Here is a 14223-nt window from a genome sequence, read left to right as displayed (position 1 = left end):
CCCGCCAGAGTCCCTCGTATTAGTGGACCCTGTGCATTCGAGTGTTGCATGATAGGGGCTTGTAACGCATTGTTTCTACGGGGAGTTTTATGGGACTGCGGTGATTCGTTGTAAGAAGCGTGTCGTCATAAGACCGGGGGACATATCGGGGCTCCACTGTAGTACGAAGTCAATTTAGCATCAGTTTCTCTTCTGTCTGGAAGTATTTAGGGTTTTTGAGGGGTAAAATGGAGAGACATTTCTGTGTTCTGATACAAAAAAACCTGCTCATTTTTTTTACTGAAGCACAAAAAAAAAAAAGCAGGACGTGCCTACTCAATGACTCTGGACACCACTTACATAAACTTTCTTGCTAGTTTGCGCTACTCTTGGTGCTTTGCGATTGGTGTAATATGCATAGAAAATGTGTGTGGGCAACTAAGTTGGGGCAGTATCGCAGAATAGCAGCGCTTGCTATCCAAGCCGTGCGCTTGGAGGTGTCTTGCCCCTTGTCGACGCCCCCGTGTGACCCGTTGGCGGTGCCGCCCCCTCCCTGCCGGCAGAGCTGAGTGCCCTGGAGGACCTGCAGACGAACCGCATCGTCCGCATCCTGACGACGGACTTCCCGCAGTACTTTGCGGTGGTGAGCCGGACGAGGCAGGAGGTGCACGCAGTGGGGCCCGAGGGGGGCCTGCTGAGCTCGACGGTGGTGCCCCAGGTGCAGGCCATCTTCCCCGAGGGCGCCCTGACCAAGAAGATCCGCGTGGGCCTCCAGGTAGGGCCACCCCCGTACCTGGCACAGGCTGAGACGCTCAGCGAGGCCGACCAGGAGAACCCCGGGCCAGGGGAGCCGCCCCCGCCCAACCCCGCGCGCTCGCGCCTGCGCCGCCTGCTGCGGCCCCACAAACGGGCACCGGCCACGCACGGCGACCGAAAGCGGCCCCCCCGCAAGGCGGGCTTCTTTGCACAGCTTGTGAGGAGGACCTGGCCCAGGCTGGCGGTCTTTTCACACGTCTGATGCACCTTTCCGCTCGGGGCTTTGTTTGCGTCCACTCCCTGGGGCGGCAGATGGCTTACAAGTATCGAGAGGAAGTCTGGGGTTGTGACATCGGCAGTGCCCCACTGTGACAGCCTCGGGTTTGGCAGTAGGCCACTTGGGAGGCTCTGTGTGCTGTGTCATTCTAAGTGCTTTCAAGGCATTGCGAGCGTCGCTTAGTTTTCCAGCCGAATTATGTCCCTTCCTCTTCAGTTTCGTCAGTTTCGATGTCCCAGAGATGCCTGCCTGGCACTGACGCTTATGATTGGATACTTCGGGAGTGCATGAAAAGGACAGAAAATGCCCGCAAAGTCCATATTTTTATAATAGACACCAGGGAAAAGGAAATTGAGTTTCCACCGTATAATTTTTTAAGCAACTTGTACCATCCTCCAAGGCTAACCTCTGTCATTGTCTTTTTCGAGTGTAGTGTTTTATTTGTCCCATATGCTAGGAACAGTTGTCCTGCTTGATTACACTGAGAGAGGCAATCTCTCTTCAATGTCCATTGACACAGTTCTGACCACATCATGATGTGGGTTTATGGTGGTGCATGTATCTCATGCCGAACACACTCGTGAAGTGTGGCACGTGCCAAGAGTGACATCCCAACAATGTAATTCCAAGCAGCTTCCCATTTACAGTTGACCTAGGCCTTAATGCTCCATTAAGTCTGTCGCTCCTAAGGCTTCATCATTTTCAAGATTTTGTGTGTGGTTACAATGAAGAAAAGGCAAAAAAACAAAAAAGCACAATAAGACAAGGACGAGAGAAGAGAGGGAGACGCGTTTGTCGTCTGCATTTCATTGTAGCCTAGTTTTTAATCATACAAAGAAGTGTGGTGTTGAAAGGGGACTCAGGAGCTTAAAACTGACATGGCAAGTAAGTTTTGCGAGTATGTTTGGCTGTTCCAAGTGGCAGTTACCATGAGCAAATGTGCAATAGGAGACTGTCGCACATTCTACCAATTACTGTACCTTCAGCCAATTTTTCCATATTCCAATGGTTTTCTTGTTCCAAAGATTCAGATAACATTGCTGGCTGTTATCAGCTACTGAGCTAAAATCAGCTGTTGTGTAATGCTGTGCCTGCAGTTTGTGCAGTCTCTTAATTCAAACTAAGTTGCTTGGTCTGATGCCCTTGCCGTGTATAAGTAATTCTGTATTTGTTAAGTTCTGCTTAATTTATCTTTTCCCTTGTCTATGGTAATTTTCAATTTTTTCTAGCTTTAATTATTGAGAGTACACTAAATCTAGAAAAGAAATTATAATGCCATTTTGCGACGTTTGCTAAATGCACCCTTTTAAGTAATGGGGGATAAGTTTGTAATTCGTTATTGAATGTTTTTTTATTCAGTAGAAATTATCTGGTTTCTTGATCCTTTTTTATCATTACCAAAACACTGACGTTATGTGCATAGTTTTTGAACTCACAGTAGCATGCTATGTCAGATTCAGTTTGTCATATTTTTTGTTGGGTGCAAGGATCAAGCGTGCACATTGTTAGATCACTGAAGGCATGAAAAAAAAAAAAAATCAGTTCGGAAAATACATCCTGGAAGTGAAGGTTTTGCAACGCACTTTCTTTTCATAGCTGCTGTGGCAACTTGCAGAGGAATGTGGGCACCTTCCATCAGCCCTTTTTTTATTTTTTTTGCCATCAGCTGAAACTATCATACATATATAGCTTAGCTTTCAGTAGCCCTTTAATGAAGGGTTCTTTCTTCTTTTGAGGGCAGAAATACGGAAAGGCTGGAAATGACGTTTCCTCTCCCTAAGCTTATACAGTGGAACCCCGATAATACTACTTTCAAGGGACCGCGCAAAAGCGTCATATGACCGGGGTGTCGTATGACCGGGTTGTGGGTAAAGGCCGGCCTCGTAGACGGTCCCAGGCGACAGGTGGGCTAAGAACTTGTTTAAATGCCTATATTTAGCGCGTTTCTGCATAATTTGTGAACCTCTAGCTAAAATCCCATGTTTATAAAAAAAAGGAACGCCTATTTCGTGCCCGCCTCCTCTCCACGGCGTCCGAACTAGCCCGCCAGACAAGCGCCGCGCACGCGAGATAGGCCAGTGTGGCCAGTCGAGCAAATTGAGAGGGGCAAAGGCGAGAGTGTGAAACTGCCAAGGCCTAGCAAAATGAGCGATAGTACTACCAGGCGGTGATAAAAAAAATGGCGGCAAAGAAAGGAGCAGAGCGACAACGCAACTTTGAAAGACACTAAAAAAATAAGCAGAGAGCAGAGAAGGGGCAGAGAGATTCTCGGGAAAGGAAGAAATTTGGATTGAGCGGACAAGGAAAGCGAGTGGTTAGTCATCTCCGAGGGGTTGCATCGTATGTGTTTTCTTGTTTGTCATCTCAATGGGAGCTTCAAATTCACGGTCCGCCAGCCACCTCGACATTGACTACTCGCAGTTGGTGCGTTGGCATTCTGCTGCCGCGTGGGGCCGTCGAAGGTTAACTCCCACTCACAAGTACCTGCCTGCTTGCGTCTGTTCAGCATGTGGTCTGGCTTGCTTGCGGACCTTTGCACATCAAGCAGCGTCAAACGGGGGTTAAGAATAAAAAACGGTAGAGACAAGGGGGCGAAGCAGTGCAAAAGTTCAGAAAAACGCCGGTTTATCTCTGCCAGGGTCCGTCGTATGAAGTGGACCGCGTGCATTTGAGCGTCGTATCATCATTGCTGTTGTTGTCAGTGCATTGTTTCTATGAGGAGTTGCCGGGACCCCGGTGATCGGTCGTAAGAAGCGGGTCGTCGTAGGACGTATCAGCGGGGTTCCACTGTATATATATTTTTTTCATATTTCAAATCTGAAAAATCTAGAAATGAACAAAGTGCATAAAAAGGATTATTCTCATCATGTGAGGCTTAAAAATGATGCAATATTTAATATGCACACCTTTCATATGAGTTTAATAGAAAAATTGAAGTTCCTAGTGCCTAGCACTTATTTAGTGATCTGCTTGTTAAGTGGGGTGTATAAACTTTAAATACACACATGCTGTTCAAGGCACTCATGGTTTTCTAATGTGAATCAACACGCAAACCAATGTTGTTCAAGGTGTCTAGACCGAAAAGTAATGACAATTGTCCTAGGTGATGCATCCACCTTATGTTTTTCTCCAAGCTCAAACTAACGAATGCAAAGAGGAGTCTGAAGTAAAGAAAAAGGACAGTAGTGACCGAAACTGACACAGTAGATTGCGCTCACAAGGGAAGGCGTCGTTAGCTTTCCCTTCAGTTGAATTTTATTACAGCAGTGGCGTGTTGTTCAGTTTTTTGTTATCTGACATAAATCTTGTCCTAGGTGCCTGGATTTTTTATATGGGTTTGTGAGGGTGCGTTCCAGCACATCCATCCTTCGTATATTTTTCTTGCTTTGCCCTTGAGCCTTGCTAACCTCCGGTTCTTATGTCTCTAGTTTTTAGCACCAGTCAAACTTGATGGGTCTAAGTTACCGGCAGACAGAATGTGGGACTGAGTTTGGCGATACTTGATTTCATATATGTTTGTCAAAATTAGTGAGCTTGAAGTTTTGTCTCAAATTTTCATGAGAAACAAAGTAACTCTCAAACAGTTGTTTTCTTTCAGTTTCTGTCATACATATTTTTGATTGTGTATCCTTTAGCAGACGGAGGTGCTAGCTATCAGAAAGGCATGCTGTTGAAACAGTCTTGTAATGCACATTTCTTGTGATGCCATGGAGCGCCTATAGAATAACACAGAAAAAAAAAAAAAAGAAACATTGTGAGAAGGGCTGAATTTGCACATCAATGTTCTTTGTATGCCCTAGTGGAGCTTTGGAGGCCCAAAAAAAGCAACAATGGAAAAAATGGCCAATTGATGAAAAAAAAAAGTGATTACAAATCACACTTTGTTATTTTTTCTGGCATCCGATGGAAATGAATAGGACTTCCTTGTGTACATGCGCTAGACATATTTCTAGCCTTCCTACTAGGTGTGTTTAGTCTCAGTGTTAACATTGCTTTTTGGGATATTTTTTTTATCATTTCTTTATTATCAGCTTATCCCTAATCACAAACAAGAACAAGGTAGTCAATCAGTGACTAATAGTGACCTGTCAATGTTTATTGTGACATTGAGGCCTTTCTGAAGATGTGACCAATTTAAGTGGGTTGTGAGCTAAGCTTTAAATGGTAGTGCCGTTCTGCCTGACATTTCAAGGTGGTGTAATATTAAGCTAAAAAAAGAGATCATAATTTAAACAGGACAAAAGTACTTAAACATATTGTTTATGCTTATATTTTGTTACAATCTAAGCGAGCTATTAATACAAAAAGAAGTGTTCATAGCCTCCGCGTTATGCACAATAATGTGAAAGGCTAATGCTAACTATTATTTGTGACTCGATCCATCATGCATCATTACCTTCATCACAGGAACCAATGGAAGGTTTAAGTAAATGTTAGGGATGTTCTATGGGGCATGGAGATAATTTTGTATATTTTACTGTGATATCTTGAAGTATTTTTCTGGGTGATATTTATTTATTTATTTGTTTATTTATTTATTATTTATTTATCTATATCTTTATTTATTTATTTACTTATTATTTATTTATTTATATCTTTATTTATTTATTTATTTATTTGATATCTGATGACCTTGGCTGTCCAGGCAGGGGCGGTTCATGGAAAATACACACAATATTACTTACAGCATTGTCACATTAGAACAGGCATAAATATACTGAAAGGTAACAAAACAGTGAGTGAAACATGGCATTGTTAAGTTGCAATAAGAGCAAAAGAAAGGCGTGTAATTTCTAGTCATTTTTACCCAGCATTTCACGTGATATGGCTCTGTCTTTGCTCTGTGTCAGAATACGCGCAGTGTCTATAGAGCTATAACCAAGCTTTAGAAAATAGGCTACTGTACTGCAAATGAATTGAACTCTAGGTCTTTGTCTGCCATACTTTACTGCACCTAGCAGTGATTTTAAGTTTGCCACCTTCGCTTCTAAATTAGCCTATAAAAAGGAAAGGTGTTTGTGGAGCCCTTGAGAAAAGACTGAAGGTCACACCACTAAGAGAGAAAATTCATTCTCACAGTTTGAAGATCCATGTAACTGTAATGGTTTACATGTGTAAATGACTACAGAACCTAATCTTGATGATTACCAATATTCTTTATAACTTGAGGTGGTGGTGTTTTGTAATATATAATTATATATTGAATATTTCTTTCTGACACTGAGCAACCTTTTCATTAAGAAATTTCAGCGGTATTTGAACAAAAACATATTTCAAATTGCACTAATGTTCCAAAACAAAAAGGTGATGTTTATTTTAAGCAGGGAAAAAAAGAAGAAAAAAGGAACCACAGAGACATAGAGGAGTGGTCATAGCTAAAAAGTTCTTTGTTTGTTCAGTTATTTCTGCATCTACTTCATAATGAAAGGTGTGATTTTCAAAGCTTGGTTTCTGTTGCATGGGACATGTCATGGCGACTTTTCCTTTATTGACCTGGCATATTTTTTGCGCTATCCTATAGCTGCCAAGAGATGGGAGCATTCTGGCCGTCTAGAACTCCCTTAGTTGGTATTGAAACGAATTCACAAAATAAATGCTGTACATTAACATGGACAAGCCTACTGCAAAAAGGCGATGCCGGCAATTTCGTGTGTAGCGTTTACATTTGCCTAAAGTTGAATTTTCTTTCTAATTAATTATGCTCAGCCACTGAAATTTGTGAGCTGAGGCACAGAACAAAAGCCGAGTCGTGAGGAATAGGGCATCCTGTGCTGTTTTTTTTTTTTTTTTTACCTTTGTGTTAGTCGGTATCTGTGAAGGTTGCTTGTTATGAACAGGCTAGATCACCTATGTGTTTATGAAGGGAAAAGTAGGTCTGCAAGACCATGCATTAAGTTAATGTTCTTACCACTAAAATGTGTTCATTTTGAGGGAAGTGCATCTGCACACAGCTGGGCGCTTGTTGGTCTTCCATTGCTGCAGTCGCTAGAGCATTTTGATCGGCTCACTTACTACGTAAAGAGAGTTCCCCATTTGTGTTCATCTTTTTTTGTATCATCACAAGTGTGCAAACAATCACAAGTCACAGTTATATGACCAAAAAAACATTTGTTCTATTGATGACTTGATGACTAGTGACGAAAAATTTAGAGCGCAACTAGGACAATGACAAACAGGGAGATGACGGGTTGTCGTTGTCCTAGTTTGTCATTGTCGTAGTTGCGCTCTAATTTTTCACGAAATATGCACCAGCTTTCCAAACAGTGTGTTCTATTGATGACTAGTGCTAAAGACTGGTTACTGCTATATATTATACTGTGGCACGTTCAGTTGCATTTTTTACTTTGTGCTAATTAGGTACAGTTGGATTTCGTTTTAATGCAAGTTAAAAGGGCCTGATATATGCCTGAAAAAGGTATAAATTACGAGGTGATAATGTGTGAATTTGTGGTGCAGATTAGCTTTGGTTGCACCATCAAAGTTGTCAAGAACTTCTGTTTTAATTCCGCCTAACTGCCACACCTACTAGAATACTTGCCTTCTTATTTATAATTGTCAAACAGGGATGAAGGACAACAGGTGAACCGTTCGTTTAATGAAATGGCTACCGGGGGATGGTAAACGAAGTACGAAGTAGGGAAAGGCCTAGGATTCAATGGAGAGGTGAGCTTAGGAAATTGAGGGACAAGGAATGGACTGTGGAAACTCATGGCAGAAGTGGCTAGAAATCCTTGGGGGGGGCTTCGTCTTGTAGTAGACTGAAACAAGCTGATGATGATGACAATGATGATGAACAAATGAATGGCCACGCCTAAGGGTATTCATTCATAAGCCTAAACTGCGTAGCCTGGAATGTGATGCGTGCTAACATGCCATGTTGCCTGCTGAACAGCCCGAGTCAGGAGGTGCAAAATCTCAGTTGGGTGAACAATCGTGGCTGTGCCAGCACTTGTTTAGCATTTAGTACAGCAAAACGTTATAATATACCTGCTTGCACTATAGTTTATGGTTAGAAAGTAGTAATGTCGGAAGTAGTAATAAAGCCAGCATTCCCATTTCAGTTGTACTACCATTTTGTACATAGTATTCTTGCCATCCGACTACGTGTAGCTTACCACAGTTTCAGGGCACTCAACTATGGAATTGAATTTTTTTGCGGTCTTTACAGAACTTTATTGGAGTTTGGCCAAAGTAATTTTGCTGATTGCTGTGACAAAGTTGTTAATCATTATTGTAAATACACGTTGATTAACTGAGAACCTTGTGCAACTATTGCACGAGCCACGTTATTTTATAAATGTCTTTTCAATAGAAAACCAGAAGATTGTGTTCATTTTACGTCCATTTCAAGCAAAAATCACTTAAAGCAAAAGGCAAAGAGTATATTTTTTACACATTTATATTTTGCCAGTACCCTGAGAGGGTTATTTTTATACTGTATCAAACCTTCATATATTTGGGGTTTCCAGTACCGCTAGTTTTGTTTTATTTTTAAGGTTGTAAGCTTTTCTTGCTTTAGGCCAATTCGGCAATCTGGCAGGAATGGACTATACACTGAGGGCTGACATACGCAGACTGCTTATGTTAATGTTTTTGTGTCGGATGACAACCGGCATTTAGAACATTCAGTGCAGATACATTAAAGGATGCGGTTGAACCACGAATTAATGTAGTGCAGCAAAGATTTAAGAGATGCCTTACCCAGTCAAGGAGGATTTTTGCGAGGGATAAATTTGCCGCACAAAGCTCCATTTGCATGAACGCATGAAGGATTTCAATTAGTGTTGTAGAGCAGTTAGAATAGTACTTACAGGAGCAAGGTGGTTCAATTTTCCACAAGAAAGCGGCAAGGTTTTGCATAAGATTGTTTCAACATTACTGTGTGATGTTGTAATCTTCTGTAATCACGCCACACCTTTTTTTTTTTTTTTCAATTTTCTTCAAATTTTTTTTTCAATTTTTCAATTGTTATAAGAAGTGGTCACATATGTGCAGATAACGATAATTTATATTACTTGTGGAGGAAATCTCATAGAGCATCCGTATCATAAGGAAGGATGTTTGTGTCTTGCTTTATTTTATTTGAATTATCTTCATCGCATGGACACCCGGTACATTTGTGTGGTTGTGCTCACAAGAAAAAATTGTAGGCAGCTGGGAATTACTGCAGCTATGTGCAGAGGGGAAGTCCATCACTGTTTTGTGTGTTTATTCTTGTGGTAATTGAACTGTGTAACAGTTATAACATATTATGGTATCATATTGCTTTTGGCAGAACAGCATCTCACAGGGCCCTGCGGATCCAAGTTTTCCAATTTTTTTTTTCTTGCTACAGTACGTCTGAATTTCACTGTCAAATGACAGGGAATCAAATGACAGTTGAATAACTTATCACGGAAAGAGACCATTTACGTACAGGTGCTCTGCTCTATGTGGATTTAATCTCAACCCATTATGGGGGTGCAGTATTTCTCATGGGGAAGATAGCTTTCATGGCTGTTTTTTTTTTTTTGGGGGGGGGGGGGGGGCTGCTTTAATCCAATGTATTGTACAGCATAACCACATAATGGTAACTTGTGTTTTATATTATGTAGGTAGAACTATTAAAATATGTTGCTTGTGCTGTGTAAAAACAAGCAGTGTTTGTTATCTATCCAATCATTTATTTGTCTTTATAGTAGTAGAGGAAAAATTAAAGCTGGAAGTCTGTACAGCTTAAAAAGAAAAAGAAAAACTAGAGTGGGAGTGCCTAAAAGCAGTTTTTTTTTAACTCTAAAGAAGGCCTTTAACTCTTCTGAGGGGGTGAAAGCTGAACCACGTGACATGTGCTGATAGTAGCTATGTTGACACCCACACACCTGAGTGTCTCATATGTGGCTGCTTTAGTCATCTACTCATGGCAGCCCAATACCCAAACCATGTTTAACACTATGGGCTTTTAAAGGATTATTGACTGAAGGTATTTTATACCAAGGAATTTGCACTATTTACTGCATGGAGATGCTTTCTAGAAATAATTACAGCCAGGTTGTTGTCGGAACTATAGTTTACATTGACCTTAATTACAATGGGAACGTGATACCACATAACAGGAGGCTTCATGAAATCAGTATCATCATGAGGGGAGTTGAGGTATTGATATTCACTTCCAGGCAAATTTGAAGTGGCTTGCCACTTCTTGGTCCAGGGGGATAGGCTAGAGCGTCATGAAAGTTGCCTCTTAGTCCCTTTGGCACCTTTTGGGTGATCGACATCTTTCCCTGACAGAAAAACATGATATAAAGGTGCCTGTGAGCCGGTGCCTGTGCCTGTGGTCGAAAGGTGCCTGTGAGTCTAAATGAAAATTCAGAGAACAAACATCCAGAGTTGTGGGAGGGGCAGAAAAAAACAACACTGGAATAATTCGGTGTCACTGAACTTCTTGCTTGTTGGTATTAGGTATGAAGAAGGTATATATTGTTAGATTAGATTTGTTGGAGTTGCTCACACTAACTTTTTCTGGTTTGTAAAGCAGCGGAAAGCAAGCTTACCCCATGGTAATGGCTGCTTAGGCAAGTGCATTTTCGTGGGTGCAAGAAACCTGGTTGGAGCTTGAAGAAGAACTGTTTGTGGAAATAGGATCAAGATTAAAAGACAGGGTCTTCGTCAGAGATTGCAACGTTGGTTTATGCAAAGGCTACCGATTTATTTATTCACTCATGAACTAATGAATTTATATTTTCTTAAAGGGCAGCCTTTAAAAACTACTATACTTTGGAAAGCTAGTTTTTGGTAGTGAGAGGTGGTTCAGTAAAGTACAAACTCTCAATTCTCTTAAATTTACTGCCTGTTATATTTTCACCTTCAACAGTATTAGTGAGCACTGGAAAAAACTTGAAGCGAGAGAGAAACTTAAGGATAGTGCATAAAAAAAGTGGATAGCAGGCTTGGGGATAGTTTGCGTAATATTGTTTAAATTTCAGTGCTGTTTGCTATAAAATTGTTTACTGTATGAAAGAAAAAAAAATTTTTTAGCAGATTTTCACATGCCAGCCATTTTTTTTTTGCACATGAATGGTATACGTGTCTCATATACGGGCTAAATAAAGGTTTTGTTTGATTTAAGGTGTTTTGGGGGCTCATTTGTAAAAATTTGTGGGTGCAGCTGAAACACAATTTCACAACAATTTGTGCTACAAAGAGGATGAGGCCACTGCTAACCACACGAAAATTGTTACAGTAGCGGGCAGATAGCGGCTTCTAAAAATTTGCATGTTTGCTGATCAACCCGGTTTAATGCGAGGGTGCATTAGCCACCGTACATGCCAAACATTGCAGGCTGCTTATTCAGATTTGACAGCATGCGTAGGAAACCATCCTAGTTATGTCTGCAAAATGTTTGCCTGGTGGGGTTGGTGGTACGTCATGATGTTTGCGTCAGAAATACTTTTTATGGAGCATGCTAAGCTCGAAATCCCCGCTTTTAAAAACAAGACTAGGTCATACTGTGCAGCGCTGTTTTGTGATAAGTTTGCGAGTAATGCCTTGACTCCGACGTTGGCTTGTCGCCGTTTTGGTCATAGGTTGAAAGCTTGTTGTGTTGTGCGCACTGTAGCCCTTGGAAACAAGCAAGCTTTATGCCAAAGGAGTGACTGTAGTGGCAGCCTTCCTCCTTGACCCGATCTGAGGCCCATGTACAGTGTTCATAGTGCATCGTTTTCTGAACACATCACGCGGCCCAAAGATTCTATTTTTGCCAGCTAATATCGCCGTAGCATCAAGAGTTCATGCAGTCATCAATATCAGCATCATTCATGTACAGTTGCCGCAGCTTTGTACAAGGTCCAAAACAGTGTCGTCGTGTTGTGTGCTAAAAAAGGCAAATGTGAAGGATGTGAGGCGGAAGTGATTTTTTTTAGAGAGAGAGAAAATAAGAAAACTTGCCTTTCAGAGGTTGTGGGATTCTTCTTGTCGGAGTTATGTGGAGGACCTTGCTTTTGTAGAAAAGTCCCGTATCGGTTCTAGACAGAGTTTATACTATCGCATGTCCCTTGCAGCTTGCAACTTTCACAGCTTGCAGCACCATTTCGAAATGGCTGTCGTAATGCTAAATTGTTGCCATACTTGTTGCCACTGGTTGGCTATGTGATGCGTGTAATGGAAGTGCCATTCAACTCAAAATTTCGTACATATTGACCTTGCGCTCTATAGAAGAAACTTCAAGGCGTAGCCTGTCAGTGAGGCCTTGTTAAACAGATGGGCGCTGACGTTTCCTGTGAAAGCTGCAAAGTAGTTGTACTCCACCATTTAGCATGAAGCAAATAGGATTGACGCCACTATCTTTTTTCATACTGCTCGAAAGAGACATTTATATCAGTTTTATGCACTACCTTATTGACGTACTCCACCATTTAGCATTTTATCCTTTCATGTTTGAAACATAATTGTATCATGCAGCATGTTTTTCCTTCTGTAGTATGCAGATTTTGTGAATGAGGCAGTTGTCATCCTACAATTGCTGCTAATACTCTGTGCCATCTTTGGGCACAACTGGTAAGGTGAGAGCAAGCACATTGCAGTAAAATTGACTGATGAAACGAATGCACATAACCATGTGAAATAAAAATTTTCATGGGCCATAAACTACAGTAGAAGAGGTGTAGTGTGTAGGTGGCTCTCGTGGGACCTGCGCAGTCTAGTGTCTTCCAAGGGCGCACAGTTTAAATTTTGCTGGGGTGATTTTGAAAAAAAAACGTGCGCTGCAGTTTTACATGCTTAGTTCTTCACATTGTAAGATACATAGTGCTTTATTTTCACTTCTCAGAAGCTCTATTTAGGACGCAGTTAGCCTGATGTGGCCTGTTTTTAGCATAGTTGCGTTGTGCTACACACATTTATGCGAGCCTGCAGGCTACTACTCTTGTTAATCCATAATACGCATTGCTTGCTTGTGTATTCACTCATAAAAGCATAGGATTAACTATAATTTGCCGGTTAATACTGAGTAATGCAGGGCTGTGCTTGCCTTATGGGCTGCAAAGGCTTAAAACCAGCGATCTTGTAGCTTTCATTCCTGTTTCTGGTGGAATATGTCAATAAGGTTCTGTGTGCTTCGCATGATTTGGTGACAAAGAAGACACTTCTCTTCTGTTATTTTCTATACGGCTGTGTTCTTCCTAGCTACCTTGATGACTAAAAAAAATCGTGCAAAGCTTATTTGCTGTGCAGAGAACACTATACTTAGTCTTTGCATCTGGGATAGCAGGCTTTTGTGCCCTCCACACCATTTTCTGGCAGACATATCGTAAGGAGCAGTGTGGAATGTGTGTGCTGTGTGTGTTTGCCGCTCCCGTGAAAATGCTTCACCACTACTCTCGAACCTGTTGCTTCAGTCGTGCATGTGCAGCCACCGTTAAAGGAGGTTTACATAGAGTGTGTGTGTGTATTATGAAGTTATGACCTTTGGGTCACACAGCTTTGAGCAGCAGTCTTCTCCTAAGTCCACTGAGTTCTGAGTACTGTAGCAAGTTTATGCCCTGTCTGTGCCATTTGGTATATGCTTTGTGTTTGCACTAAAAGGAAAAAAAAAAAAAGGCGGTCTCGAGGGCATAACTTAGGCATACTATCATGACAACAAAGACTGCCATCGTTGTTTGCACTCTCACCCTTTTTTAAGTCTTGTATGCTGTTAAATCCTTAGTGTCACAACACCTCTACATAGTCTTTGTTTTTGATCAAAATCAGTTTTGCGATGGAGTCGTGTGCTCTCAAACACTGGTATTTGTTGCGTTAAGAACCTTGATTGGATCTAATGTACACGATGTGGAGCTTAAGTAGTAACGGCTGAGAAGCACACCTGTCTGGGTTCACTCGTATTCATGTGTTGTCCCTTTTCCTCGTGCTTGCATCTCCAACCTTGCTTTTTGCACCTGACGTATATTTGCTTCTGTAGCATCTGTTTTAATGCTGGCTGTGCGTGCATTCCATAGCAGTGGGGAAGGCAGCTTGTTATGCGTTTTACTTGCTGTACACAGTGGCTTGAGTGTTGAGAAAGGAAAGAGACATTCACCATGCTCTGTTTGACAAACTCGTTTGCCTTGCTTGTGTTGCTATGTGAGGCTTGAAAAAACCTCACCCCTCTGCCAGCCGGATCTTTTTTTTTTTTTTGGTCCAGAAGAGGAGTTTTGGTTGGCCATGAATTGGTCCACGCTCTGTGAGTACAAAATCTGACT

General features: G+C 41.6%; 1 protein-coding gene across 10 annotated transcripts in view; it reads left to right on the top strand.

Annotated features, from left to right (window-relative positions):
• The window catches only part of LOC144148417 (uncharacterized), a 203713-nt gene that overhangs the window by 67569 nt on the left and 121921 nt on the right, over nucleotides 1-14223 (top strand). For all 10 annotated transcript variants that reach the window (XM_077680008.1, XM_077679998.1, XM_077680004.1 and 7 more), the window contains one exon: nucleotides 543-754. In XM_077680008.1, the coding sequence (XP_077536134.1) occupies nucleotides 543-754 (212 nt within the window). The remainder of the gene's footprint in view (nucleotides 1-542; nucleotides 755-14223) is intronic.

Source organism: Haemaphysalis longicornis, unplaced genomic scaffold (assembly GCF_048455015.1).
Source record: "Haemaphysalis longicornis isolate Haplotype H1 unplaced genomic scaffold, Haemaphysalis longicornis Haplotype H1 scaffold_1, whole genome shotgun sequence".
Lineage (NCBI taxonomy): Eukaryota > Metazoa > Arthropoda > Arachnida > Ixodida > Ixodidae > Haemaphysalis > Haemaphysalis longicornis.
Note: the sequence above shows the minus strand (reverse complement) of the source record. Positions and strands in the feature narration are given on the sequence as shown.